General features: G+C 49.5%; 1 protein-coding gene across 2 annotated transcripts in view; it reads right to left on the bottom strand.

Moving 5' to 3' along the window:
* KCTD1 (potassium channel tetramerization domain containing 1) overlaps window positions 1–9,588 on the bottom strand; it is a 94,055-nt gene extending 84,467 nt beyond the window's left edge. The window contains exon 1 of one of the 2 annotated variants that reach the window (XM_055323513.1): window positions 9,452–9,588. Coding sequence is in view for 1 of the 2 variants with exons in the window: in XM_055323512.1 (XP_055179487.1) it covers window positions 7,206–9,056 (1,851 nt within the window). In the remaining variant the exon portion in view is untranslated. The other variant, XM_055323512.1, reaches the window with a different exon arrangement.
* Between the last annotated feature and the right edge of the window lie 4,778 nt (window positions 9,589–14,366).

Below are 14,366 nucleotides of genomic sequence, written 5' to 3'. Positions count from 1 at the left end.
GGGGTCTCGTTTGTTTCCCCAGACTGCGGCCCCATAGGATGAGACCTTCACAGCCAAAGCAGGCCTCTCATTCACTCCTGCCTGGACTGGGTCCAACTGCTTACCTAGAACCTAGGCTAGGGAGCTGGGAATGCTGAAACAGTTCTCATTTCTAGGTTATATTCCTTCAAACTAACTGGCAAACAACATAATGAGTTCAGGTATCAAAACTCACCTGCAAGCTCAAGAAATTTGCCTTCAATACTTATTTCTCAGACCACAAGTCACAGGTGGGATAGGAAACAAAATGGAGGGTTTTTTCATGTGTCAAGTTTGTATACACATATGTGTGCATCTGTATCTGTATGAATGTATTATCCATGACCAGGCTGTCTAAATGGAGGGGGATGGAGAAATCAGAAATATCAAATAAATGTGTGTGTGTGTGTGTGTATACACACATACATATAGTGAGTGCATCTACTAGCTTGATCCATGGCATATGGTGGAAAGCACCCACATGGGACAGATGCTATAAGTAACAGTTCCATTTTTCTTAGGTGGGAGAGGAAGGGCAAGGGCTGAATGGTGAGACACCTGACTGAGCTGGGTGAACCTGCACTGGAGATGTGGCGTTAAACTAGAAAATGATGATTAAAAGCTTCCAAACTAGTCCTGACATTCTAATTTGGTGACCATATTACTCACAAAGGAAGTGCCATTCATCTCTGCCATCCTTCAGCATTCCTTTCTGAATTCCTCTTTTTTTTTTTTCCTAGAAGCCTACAACCTGATGCTCTCTTAAATCTGTCAGCCCTTTCAGGTAGTACATTTTACCTTCCTTCCTCCCAGTTGGGATCAAAATACCCATCTTCCTGGGTTCACTGCCAGGTGATCAGGAGAAAGCAGTGGCTGGAGGTGTGAATTTGACGCTAGGCCCTCCCAGGAAAGGTTTGCAGGTTAAAGGTGATTTTCAAATACCTACCTGGGGGGGGCGGGCTGGGGTGGAGGGGTGGGAGGCGGGGCATGGTCCGCTGATGGGTAGCTAAACAACTCTGGCGGGCTCCCAGTCCTCTTTCCTTCAGGGTTGCCCCACGTCCCTCAGCTTTCCAGGGTTATATACATGGACTCAATCAACATGGGAGCCCTTTACCATCCTCACACCATTCCTCCAGTATGACGTGTGGAGGCCGAGACAATTAAGGCCATTCCATCTCAAGTTCAACGTTAGCACAAGTACAGCCATCTCAGGCCCCTGTGCATAAGAGCTGAACTTTACCCTAGTTCAGTTACAGGAAAAACCACAGAACACCCTTGACAGAAAGTCCCATATCAGAATGAGAACAGAGCTTAACGCCCTTGAAAGCCCCATATCAGAATGAGAACAGAGCTTAACGCCCGTGGCAGGAAGTCCCATATCGGAATGAAAACAGAGCTTAAGAAATTCCTCCACCCCTTCTGGAAATCCCCTAGACCAGCCCATAAAAACCCAGCTGTAACCCACCTTGGGGTCCAAGTCCCTGCTCCGCTGTGTCGGGTATACTTGGACCCAAGCTCAAGTTTGCTAATAAACCCTCGTGTGCTTGCATTGGTGTCGGCTCCTTGGTGGTTTCTCGGATTCGCAATCTTGGGCACAACATGAAGGGCACACTTTCCCTGCATCCTGCATATTAAACACCAAACTCATTGCCTGGAGAGCCAATTTGCAGGAATCACAGGTCTAAACAGGAATCACAGGTTTCAGAATGCAGTGGGTTTCCAGAAGGAAGCAGCCCCACAGCAAACCACTGTGACAAAACCTCTGATGAAACACTCAGACGCTCTGGACTTTCACGGTCTTATAAGAGATCTCCCACTTTGCTGTTTTTGAAAATTCGGTCATCCCATACTTGGACCAAGTTTAGGATAGGATGTGAAAAAAAAATGAGTGACTAATAAAAATTTGCGGTCACATATAATGTTATCTTTTTTAGAGAGAAAGAACAGGCTCTGTCAGGTTGTTAAAAGTAGAAGTTGAGAGAAGTCTGAGTGTAAAGAAAGTTGAACAGAGGATGTAGAGAATTACCAAAAACCTACAACACGTCTCATTAGGTTTGGTCTCCTGTAGTACAGTGGATCTACTGTGGTCGGCTGTCTGGTTTCAAGCCGCAGGCATCTGGAAATATAGCCCTTGCTGTGGTGAGCTATCTCAACTGGCTTAAACACTCATTTATTTCTAGACTACGTAGAAACTCATTCCCAGTTATAAAGACCATTCAGAGCCCATCCTCTCTTGAAGAATAGCAGGCCAAGAGAAACTTTTACAAATCTGAAAACCCAACGAACCTAAAATCGTACAGAACCTGAAACATTAAAAGTTCATCTGTTTCCACTGTGATGTGTGCGTATCACACAGTCACTCTAGTCTGAAGCCCACACTAACTTGCCCATCCTCTGCAAAGCCCCACTGAGGACTAAGGGCAAGGGCCAGATCCTACTCCTTTAGACAGCACTTAGCAGGTCAACAGGGGCTCAATCAACAATGGTTGAATTCAGTGGCCTTACACCACCATTAGTGTTAAATAAAAAAGTTTGCCCATGCAATGTTTCAAATCTGAAAGGTACGTTTTCTTTAATTTTGCTTTATCAAGGGCAATCGATATCCCTTCTTGGACCAACTAATTTCCTCTACCTTCTCTTTTTAAATTGTCCAGAGAAGTCTTTAAAAAGGCATCCTGACTAACTGGTATAATGCAGTGAAGGATCAATCAAGAGAAGTAAAAATAGGTCCTGGAAATAGAGTATTGGCAAATGAAAGACCCACAGATTACCAGCTTATAGGTTTGTTCCCAAGATTGTCAACATGGGCCACCACACCACAACTCCTATATCAATTTTGCTTTTCAAATGGCAGCTAAGACACCAAAAGGTCATCTTGAAACTGAACTTTTTATTAAATAACTGAAGTGGGCCCAAGCCAAGGCAGAAACAGCCTCAGCATTCCCACGTGCAATGAGCAGTCCTATCTGAAGAAGGAGCTCTTATTTGCAAGAAGAGGATGGCCTTTTAGGTAACATTTGTTTTGGGGAGCCAGATTTTAAAATCGGGGTGACAACACAGATTTAAGTTTCAAATGAACGGGAGCCCCTTTCTCGTTCAGCAGCATACTTCTTTTCCCGTTTCCTGGAGCAGACTTAATAGTAAGCTAATACACACGTGGGTTCATAGCAATTTAAAAGAATTTACTTGCATAATGACTGCGGTAATAATATATGAGTTAAAAATACAGATTTCTTTCCCAAAAGGACTGCTGCTAAACACTAAGGGCATCACCTTTTAACTTTCTTTATTTTGATCTGGTTTTAATAGTTAATGAGGCCCAAATCCTGCCAATGCAACTGCCTGCCAAGTGGAAAATGGATTAATTTATAAAGATTCCTGGTACAAAAGCCAAAATAGTAGGTGCTCAATAACTGTTTCCTGAATGAATGAAAAAAGTTACATACTTAGGTTACTGACATTTAGTTTCTCCACCAATTTGAACGGGAGGGCAAATATTCCTACAGTAGAAAAAGGAAGATAGCCATAAGCCAACATTCAAGATCAGGGAAAATACCTGTTTTATACAAGGCAGCTAATCCGAATAGCTCCAGATAACCATTACAAAAAAGTCTTGTTAGAACAGCTTTGGCTGTTAAACCCATGACTCCCTTCATGTTTACTGAAGTTTGATTCCCTCTTTAAGAAAGAGAGTAAGTAGCCCTCCCAAATTAAAAACAAGACTTTGGCGATTATAAAATACATGTTTTTGTTTTTGTTTTTTTCCCCCATTGGTAGACAGATTGAATATACGCTCTCCCTTACCACAGTAAGCACCTGAACGATCACCGTTTTCCCTCCCGGTGCTATCAATATCTGACTTCTCAAAGGCAAGGCTCAACTGTGTGTGCCCCACAGAGAGGCTGCTTCAACTTTCAGCTGGGAAACTCTAAGGATGACTCTGGTCCCTAGGGAAGCCAATGAAACAGACACAGTAGTTGTGTACCACCAACTCCAGATTCTTCCCACTGCTTATTTCCTATGTGCAGAATTCCTTACAAGTATTTCTGGAAATAATCTGGGTAAAAGTCAAATAAGAGCAACTGAAGACACCTTTGTCACAAGCCTACGACTTCGTCTAAGTATATTTTAGGGAGCTGACTTCCACATTTTTGTTTGGTGCTGGAGAGAGGCACAGTCTATAAAGCTTTAGCAACAAAACTATGATATTTAGGATCTAGACTCTTATTACATTCTTTTTGTGTAAGTGATAAAGACTAAAGTTAGAAATCTTGTTCTCCATCTAAGCTGAGGTATTATTCTCTGAGGCAGGAGAAATGCTGTATTTTCATGCAAGGAGAACAGCTCTGAAAATGTAGGATGGGCTATGCTAAAACCTTTTAAAATGTACCATGTGATCTCCAAGATTGCTAGGAAGCTCCACCAGTAACTGGATCATCTTAGGTCACAACAGCTATGCAGGAGGAGGGGAGACAAGAATTGCCCTTTGCTTTTAACAGCCATTCCAGAGAATTAAAGAGTGAACTTCTTAAAGCAACCATCACAACCACAACTCTCCCTCCTCAACTCCACAAAAGCCAGGAACTTCACATGCGTAAAAAAATCACAAATTCTATAATCGTTAATCCTTGAATGCATTCATTTTTACACCAGTCCCACAAATGACACACTTAGTAATATGCTCAAGAAGTAAAAAGAGTAAATGCACTTAAAGTAACGGGCTCTTCATTCTTTGAGAAACCTGCCACGTTAAAAGAGAACCAGAGTATCAGGGTGCGTGTTATCAAGAAGTCTAGGATAATACAATCAACAGTGATTTCCATGCAATGCCACTTGATAAACCTGGCCAATATTAAGGTTAGACAGTCTATGTTTATAATTAAGTAACAATGACCGAAGCTCAAGGTACACACAGCACTTCCTGAAGATTAATGACCAGCAAGAGCAGTTGATGGCTTGAAGCCGTGCCTCGGGCCAGTAACCCCAGCCAGTCAACAATCCCAAGGAAATGCCATGGACCTCAAAGGTTCCAGTGATGTTAATAAATACAAGAGGAAAAAGTTTAATATCGGCTTTCTACATAAACCAAACATTCGTTTCATTCTTAGAATGCTCAGACTTCATAAAGTGAGTTCTACAGAAGTTACTAAAGAGTTTCCTTAAAACTTCTTAATGCTGATGAAAAAAACTTACTTTAACATAGATGAAAAGCTGACTTGAATATGGGCAAAAAGAACAACTTTTTGTAGTGTTTTAGCTAAAGTAATGTTTGCATAATAACAATATAGCCAACATATGGACACCCAAATCTATATTTAACTTGAAACTATATTTATCTGACTGTAACTCAGAAAAGAATCAGTAGTCAGGTTTACAGAACTCATTTATCTCATTCGGTTGAAACAAGACTGTGACAGAGCAACTACATTCCTTAGGCCAAAACAAAACCCACTAAACAACTCCCGCCTCCACCTTTTGTGAATCTTAACTCTTGATTCTGTAGAACACTGATGTCAAGAAACCGGCAGACAGATGCCAACAGACAAACTGTTTCATTATTATTCCAAGCAGATATATACTTTAGTAAACTTTCTCAGGCTTTTTTAACTCTTAATTCATCATGTGTGACTCTAAACCAGGATTATTTTAAGGGTCTTACTTTACAAGAAGGTGAATATTTACTTTTGCTTTCAAGGAAAAAGCAAACTCAACTTCTCCCAAAGAAGAATTCTCCTCTGTAGCCTTACAACTCCATAAAACCACCTCCTGATCTGTCGGAAATGTACCCCCGCCACACACTAGAAGCACATAAAGACACATAGCCTGCAGGTCTTGTGTATTTTAGAGAACTTTGGTGTTTATATTACTGTTCACAGCCCCTTTCTCTGCTGGCCTTGAGGCTTGCTGATTAGCTGGTAAACCTTTGAAAGGGTCAGTTTGTCCAGAACTGGAATTTCCACTTTGGAAAAAGCACAGAGGTACCTGACATCTGTTTCTTGAAAGGCCTGCACTACACCTTCCAGACTTACAGTCACAATTCCTACTTCTGCTGGATGGCAGGGAGGTCAGAGTTGTAAAACCTCCGTGGGTACTACTGCCTGCAGAACAGAGCAGAATCCCCAAAGACCTCGGCTTTCTGGCTCCTGGAGAAGAGTATCCAAAAGATTAACACAATTTTAACAATTGAATATATCCCTCTCAACGAGACAAGCATCATCCAAGGAAGCCCTCGATCTCAACCTAAAATTTGGTACTGCTCAAAATTAAATCATTTTAATATTAAAACAGTTCCCTAATCCTTGATGAGGACTCTGAAGCCCAGAGAGGTGAACTCATCTGCCCACGGTGGCTCAGCTTCTGGGCTACATACAACTCTTTAACTCTGGGTTAAGAGCGCCACACTGCCGTGCTGTGCTGTTTTCTCTTAATGAAATATCTACGTTCTTAAGTCTTATCTGTCCCCTAGCTGGTGAGCTTCATGGGGCTGGGGAAAGGCAGCAATGTTTGGTGGTCACAGTGCTGGGCACCACAGGGCACAGAGCCTGGCTGGTAGTGCAGAGACCCCTTCCATCTCTTAACAAGAGATGACTTCAGTTTATGGGGGCTGCACCCGGAACATCACTTTACGTTCAGCTACCTGTTATAGTCTAAACTGGCCACTGGACTGCCCATCTCTCTCCACTCCACTCTCCACCACCCACTTACAGGAAGCGGGCTTGGGGTGTTTTCTTTTTCAGTACCGAGTTGTTTTTGTTTTAAATCTTCATAAGTTGGGGTGAATGTGCAAGAGAATATTGTAATGGTTACTTTATGCAGATAAATTTTAAGTAACTGCTTCCTTTAAATGCACGGTTATTCCTGCTCCCTGCCTTAGCAAACTCAAGCGTTCAATGGAGAGTCCGGGCTGCCGCCATCCCTTTTGTTCTGCGAACTTTGAAGTTTTAGCCTTATACTGCGCTGCAGGGATTTAGGGAGCGTGCCTTCTCACATCTTTTAAGGTTAGATGTAAACTTTCCAGAAAAGCACCGAAAGTTAAGCTTCTGAGGGTGAGATCAAATCTGACTCGGTATATTTAGTACTTTTCAAAGCAACGCCCCGCCCCCACCCCAGAGCTGCATTAGCACACGAGTTAGTCCCCCGAAATGGTACCAGAGAAACATTTCATGCATAGAGTTTGGTTTGGTTACCTGGGTGGGGGAAACAATAGCAGGTGAAACTACTGTGGGAGAATTGGTGCTTCTGTGCCCATTGGCTTCTGGAAGAAGAGGCAGGGGGTCGTGTTTCACGGAAACCACCACCACCGCATCCACAGGCTCCGAGGGGCGGATACAAAGTCTTTTGGGGGAAGAGGGGCCGCAGATATCCCCCGACCCGAACACGGACTCGTACAGAGCGCGCTTGGGCGCAGCCTCGGATTTCACGTCGGGCCCGACCTGGCTGCTGTCTTTGGGGAGGATATAGGTGTTCCCCAGCGAGGGCGGCTGGGGGCGGTGGTGGTGGGAGGGATGGGTGGGGGGGTGGTGGTGGTGGGGGTGGTGGCGAGCCGCCCCGTTGAGGGCCTCGGCGTAGCAGCCCTGCGGGGCGGGCGAGCCCAGTTTGGTGCCGATGCCCGCGATGCTGTTGAGCGTGGCGATGGAGACGGCGCCGATGCAGTGGTTGGTGTAGGTCTTGGAGAGCTTGGCCGCCTTGGAGAGCATCTGCATCCTGGTGCCCAGCAAGTTCTTGCCGATGGCTTTGTTCTCGTACCAGGTCACATCGCCCTCGCTGCAGTGGTCCCGGGGCCGCTGGAAGAACGCCTTGCAGAGGGGGTTCCGCTTGGACAGGTACTTGACGAAGCTGGCGTAGGGGCAGAACTCGGTGCCCGTCTCGTACATGCGGGGCAAGTTCTCCTCGTCGCTGCTCTCGGCACGCTTCTTGCTCCACGACGACGAGCGCGACTTGTGGTAAGGCCCGAGGGACTTAAAGTAGACGAACTTGCGGCCGTCCTCGTCCATGGCCAGCCCAAAGGAGTCCTCCTCCAGCTCGCGCTGGTTCTCGCGGCCGCGCGTGCAGAAGTACATGCACGTCTCGAACCAGACCTTGTTGAGAAGCCCGAAGGGCGTGTTGGTGCTGAAGACGCTAGAGGTGTAGAGCTTGCGCAGGTCGGCGCGCGTGATGGCTTGCTTCTGCACCACGGGCCCGGCGCCCTGCTCCTCGAGCTTGCGGATGACCGCGGCCAGCGTCAGGTTGGCGCTGCGCAGCTCGGGGTCCTTGGTGAGGTCGAGCGTGCGGCAGTACGGGGGCTCGTTGAGGTAGCGGTTGAGGGAGCTGCGGATGCTGATGAGCGACGACTTGCTGTAGAGCTGGCCGCTCTTGGAGCGGGCCTCGGCGTAGAAGGAGCGCAGCACGCGGCACAGCGCCCCCTTGTCCATGGTCTCGAAGTCCGGGCTCTGCGCCTTCTCGCTCAGGTACTCCCGGAAGATGCGCACGGCGTAGCGGGTGGCCAGCCGGGTGTTCTCGCTCAGCCGGGCCCGCTCGGGGCGCTGCAGCACGTCGGGGTCCAGCTCGGCGCTGTCCCCGGGCGGCCCGCCGCGGGCCCGGGGCGCCAGCAGTCGCGGCGGCGCCTCGGGCTCGAGCGCGGCGCTCTGGTCCATATTGATCATATGGACCGGCTCGGGCTCCAGCTCCTCCCCGGCCGAGTCCTCGGGCTCCAGGGGCTCGTCCCAGTCCAGCCCCATCTCCTCCTCCTCCTCCTCCTCCTCCTCCTCCTCCTCCTCGTCCTCCTCCTCCAGCCCCCCACCTCCGTCCTCCTCCTCCTCGTCCCCCGTTATCTGCACCTCCTGGATCTCGTCGTCCTCCTCCTCTTCCTCCTCCTCCTCCTCGCCCGCGCTGCAGTAGTGCGGGCGGCCGTGGCGGCGGCCGCGGCCCCCCGCACCGCGCTCGCCCTCGCCCCGCTCCCCATTGTTCTCGGCGGCGGCGGCGGCGGCGGCGGCGGCGGCGGCGCCGGCGCTGCCGCCCGCGCTGGTGTTACAGTCCCCGCTGCCAGGCATTCTCGCCATATTGCCGTCTCTCTGCCAGTCCTCGGGCAGGGCGCATGCGCTATATTGGACCGCAGCGCTGAGAGCTTTTGTGTTTAATGACCTTCAGCTACCGGGAGGCAAAGCCGGGCTCTTAAAGGAGCCGCGCTCCAATTGTCAGCTCGGAGCGCTGCTCCGGAGGGGCAGCGGCGCGCAGGGGATGGAGGGGAAGGGAGGCGGGGGTGGGTTAGACAGGGAGAGGGCAAGGACGGGGGCTGGCTGGACCCTCTTCCTCCCTCACCCCTCTCCCCACTCCTAAGAAAACTTTGAAGGGGGGGGAGGTAAAAAAAAAAGAAGAAGAAGAAGAAGAAGAAGAAGAAGAAGAAGAAGAAAGGGGAGGGAGAGCTGTCGGTGGGGGTGAAACACTCCCAACTTACCCTCTGGCGGAGTGGCGCGCGGGCCCGGGCGGGAGAGAGGGAGGGCCGGCGGGAGGGCGGGGCGGTCTCGCGTCTCTAAGTAATGCCCGAGGAGCAGTGCCCCTTCCGCCGCCCCCGCATTGCCCCCCGGAGCCGGGGGTTCGGGGAGGCGGCAGTGCCGGGCGGGCCGCGGGTGCTCCTCCGAGAAGCCCGTGTCTGGGGCCGCCCAGAGCGGAGCGGAGCCGGCAGGTTAATGAGCAGGGTGGAGGAGGCACGGCGAGGCCCCGCACCCTCTCTGCGCCCGCGGCCAGGGCGCAGCGGGCGAGGCTTGGGAGCGGGATGGGGCTGGCGGCGGCGGCTCCCCCACCTACTTGCTGGCGGCGAGGCGCGGGGGCCTGGGGCCAGCCGCACGGCTCCCAGCTCCCTTTCCGACTCTTGCAGAGGAGCGAAACACGCCCCACGTCAGCCTCATCCCTTTCGACTTTTCCAACAGCCTCTTTTAAGCTGTCATTAAAGACCCGGGGCGCTCCCCGTAGGTCTAGGGCAAGTCCGCGCCGGTCCCGCCAGCCTGGGGAAGGAGCGAGAGAGAAAAGACTGGGAGGGGCGGGTGGGAGGGCAGACACGGGGAGAGGCGCTGGGGGCCCCGGGGACCCCTCCCCACCCGCGCGGGCCGCCGCCCTGTCTGCCCCGGAGCGCACGGACACGACTCCCTCTGGCGAGGCGCTCCACCTGGCTGGAGCTAGAGCAGCGCGCGTCCCTAAGGCCCGTCGGCGGGTGGGCGGAAAGAGTGAACTTGGTCTCGGCCGCCCCCGCCCCCGCCCCCGCCACAATTCCGGCAGTTCGGATCCCGAGCGCGCTCTCGTTCCAAGTTTGCCAACCGCCATTCTTTCGCCCTCCGGGCTGCGCTGCCTCCGGCGCACGGGGGCGGATACCTCCGAAACTGGAAAGGCGGCCAAAGAGCTCGCCGGGTCCCGCTTTCCCATAGGAGACACTGTCCCACTTCCAGCCCAGCGCCCGCCCCCGGCGCGCCCAGACTCCGGGCACGTCCTCGCGTCGCCGCCTCCCGCGCTCTCCCGGCCCACGGGCAGCGCCCCCAGAGCCGCCCCAGACCTCGGCTGTTTTCTTTGGCGGCACAGCCCCGGCCACCTCCGGAGCTCGGACTGCATCCTAATCTGATCCTCCTCGGGCAGCCTCAGTGTCCCCTGGCGCCCCCGCCAGCTGCGAGTCGCAGGGGCTAGGGGAACCGACGGAGCCGAGTCCCAGCAGCGCGACCCCCGGGCGCGCCGACCCTGCAACGAGACCGCCTCGCCAGCTCCCCCGGGGCGTCCTCGGATTTGCCCCCGAGTCCTAATTGTAGGCACTTCGGCTATAGAAGTGTTGTCAGTTGCCCGTCCCCCCTCCCCCCACCCCCGGCCTCCCGGATCCCCCCGTTTTGCTTTCAGGGCAGTTTTATAAGTTTACGCATCAATAGAAGCCCGTCCGTCAATTCGTAATTAAAAAAAAAAAAAGAAAGAAAGAAACGGTAAGGGGGGGTAGACTACGTCTCTGGGCCGTGTGGGCGTCTAAGTGGGAGTTGACGACGTCTTCTCCAACAATCAGTGCGCGCCCTACGCGTGGTTCCTCGGCCCTGGACGCCGCAGAGAGTTGGGGAATCGGCGCCAGGTGTGAACAAGTCGGAGCAAGTCGGTGCTTTCCGGCCCCCCCTCCTCCGCGCGCGCGCGCACACACACACACACACACACACACACACACACACACGGCACACGCTCTCATCTGCCCTACTGTCCGCAGAGAACCGTCCGGGGAGGTGAGGAATTCGGTGGTTGCACTCCTCGGGAATCATCCCCAAGGTTCTGCGGGCTTTGTCCCAAATGCACAGTGACCCCAGAAATATGTAGGAAGGCGTTTGTTTCCTGGAGCTCAGGGCAATAGGCACTAAGTTAGTTGCCCTGGAGAACCCGTGCACACACCAGTCGCACGGGGCTACTTCCGGAGGGCTGGTCCCTTGTCCCGGGATGCTCCCAGGTTTTCCCGAACACTCGGGCAGGGACTTCCAGCAGCGCTGAACACTCAGGTGGGCGCCCAGCAGGTTACCTACCAGGGGCTGCTCTCCGGTGGGCCTCACCGCGAGCGCAGTGCACTGAGGGGCGGCGCTCCCGGAGCGGCCTGGGGACCCCGGCCCACGCTCGAGCATCGGAGCAGAGCGGCTCCCCAGGTCTCCCCACTTAGGCAGGCGACCCCCCCCCCAGCTTCCCTCCCTGCTGGGCGAGCTGCTTTGAATTGCTTGCAATTTGCCGGAGGCGGTGTGCTGGGTTGGACGCTCCGGGAAACAAAGCAACCAAAAACAGCTCCCAGTTGACGTCAACTTATTTCCAGAAAAGAAAATAGTTTTGTGCTCCCAGGACAAAATACCCCTCAGGGCAGGTCCCTACCGGCAAAAGCCAAAGGGGAGAGGGGGGTGATGGGCAACAGCAGAACCAAAAAAATAAAAAATAAAAAATAAAAAAACCAAACAAACAAACAAAAAAAAAACCCACAACCCCAAGTGCAGATAAGTCTTTAACGGATGTAGCAAAACAACAGTTTCAGATGCTGCCTGGACAGTTTGCAAACAACGGGCAGGACCCTTGCAGACATTAGATGGAAAAACGCACCTTGGAAAGTATGCCTTGGCCTGATTTTCTGGCAACTATGAACCTGCTTTGTGGCACCAGCTCCTGAGAAGCTACCAAAATTCTTTGCCCATTTAATGATTCTTCATCAAATACTGGAAAAGACCTCTTCAGGTTAGAACCTACAGTGTTCATCCAGAAGAACACCCAGAAAAGCCCTTCCCACCACCACCAAACATAAATAAATAAGTTGCTTGACTTTAAAAACCCAGTAACACAAAATTACAGTTGAGTTTATAAAGGAGTTCAACCCCATGTTTGGTAAGTGATTCCTTAAAAACATCCTGTGGTACCATAACTCAATACCAAACTGAGAGGATCAAAAAGGTTTCTTATTTCCGCAAAGAGGCAGTAATGGTTGTCTTCTATCAGCCCAGCTGGGATCCCTCCACTTTGATTCCACCCCATCATAAAATCCACTGAACTCCCCCACCACTTATAACTGATGGCTCCTCTTTGTAAGGATGATTTCTTTATTTCTTGTGCAGAATGCATAGCTTCTTTATATTAAGTCATTCTGGTGCTGCATGAAACATTTATTACAATTATTTAACTGTCACAACTCATTACTATAAAAGCTGTGCTGAGATGTTTATATGTTCAACAATATGGTCCACATTTTCTAATCGCTTTCATAATCATTAAAAAGTACCGTCTATATATTTGTGCTGCTCTATTTCTTAGATGACTTGAAAGTAGTGACATGGTTATTTTGGAAGGAAAAACTCCAAATGTTTACCCCTCATTTTACAACCCACCTACTCCCACTCCATGTTCATACTTTATGAGAGGTTATACCGTGTAGACACACATTCAGCTCTTCTTCCTTTTTGCTTCCAATCTATGGAGCATCATCTGTTATATCATTGATGTAGTTGCTTTTTATCTGCCTTTTTCTTCTGCTACACCAATATACCTTTGTAGTTGAAGCTGGAGCCTGGGCCATGATGAGCACTCCAGTCATTTACATTAAATGAATGAATGAACAGATTAGTTAGATTTATATTTAGCGAGAAACTTCTTGGTAAAAAACTTAAAATATCATGGATCTGAATTTCTACAGTGAAAAATCAGGACAAAAAGCAACTGCAAGGCGGCATTATTGTTTGCAAATAAAATACACGTAAAGACTGCTTTGGTTTACTATTTCCCTGCCATAATTGCCTCTCTGGGAGAACATACTGTAGGAAGTTATGGCAGAAGTAGATTGAAGGATGGAGGAATGGAGGTATCAGTATAATAAACTAGGTGGGAAATATCAGAAAGGGAGATAGAACATGAGAGACTCCTAACTCTGGGAACCTAACTAGGGGTGGTGGAAGGGGAGGTGGGGGGTGTGTGACTGGGCACTGAGGGGGTCACTTGATGGGATGAGCACTGGGTGTTATTCTATATGTTGGAAAATTGAACACCAATAAAAAAATTATAAAAAAATAAACTAGGTGGTTTGGGGAGGATTTAAATTGATAAAATCAAGAAATTTTGTGGGTTCTTGGGGGCAGAGACCAGAAAAAGCATAGGGTTTATCACATTCAAGTCCTGCTTTCTTGATTTGATTACTAAAAGATTCGTAAACTACTGTGGAGGTTAAATTGTAATTCAAATTGAAGCTATTCTGATCTTTGTTTCAAAGTTTCACTGTTAAATTCTGTTGAATTCATGTGAAGATCATCTTGAGTAATAGGTTTTGAACTCAGATGAAAAATAGAACCCATGTACTCTAACTCTGTAAAGTGGAAGAAAACAATAATAACTCCAGAAGAGCAAAACTAGGTCTTATTTATTGCTGCATCTCTGGTCCATTTTCAATACAATTCCTTAGCATATTTTAGCAGAGTGGTTGGCGCCTGATAGATACTCAGTACGCATACAAGTATTTGTGTGTGGGAGAGAGCTGCCCTCAACAAAAGGAAATGTAGCAGACTGCTTAAAACTTTATCTTTGAAACAAGACTACATGGGTTACCATGTACCAGTCACCTTTTTAATTTTTTAATTATTTCTTGAAGATCTTATCTGTTGAAGTAATCTCTACGTGTCACCCCACTGTATGTGGTCAGGTGGCTAAGGTGTGGACTATGAAGCCAAACTTTCCTGCCCTACCAAGGTCATCCCAAGACCAAGTGTCACATGCTCTACCCACTGTGCCAACCAGGTGCCCCATCTAGTTGCCTTTTTAAAATGTGTTGGTTCTCTCATTATTTTATTATCTGGATGATAGCTAACAGCCCCTACCTCAAAGGATTATTTCAATAATTAAATGAG

The sequence above is a fragment of the Nyctereutes procyonoides genome, unplaced genomic scaffold (assembly GCF_905146905.1).
Source record: "Nyctereutes procyonoides isolate TBG_1078 unplaced genomic scaffold, NYPRO_anot_genome, whole genome shotgun sequence".
Lineage (NCBI taxonomy): Eukaryota > Metazoa > Chordata > Mammalia > Carnivora > Canidae > Nyctereutes > Nyctereutes procyonoides.
This window is presented reverse-complemented; position numbering and strand designations above follow the sequence as displayed.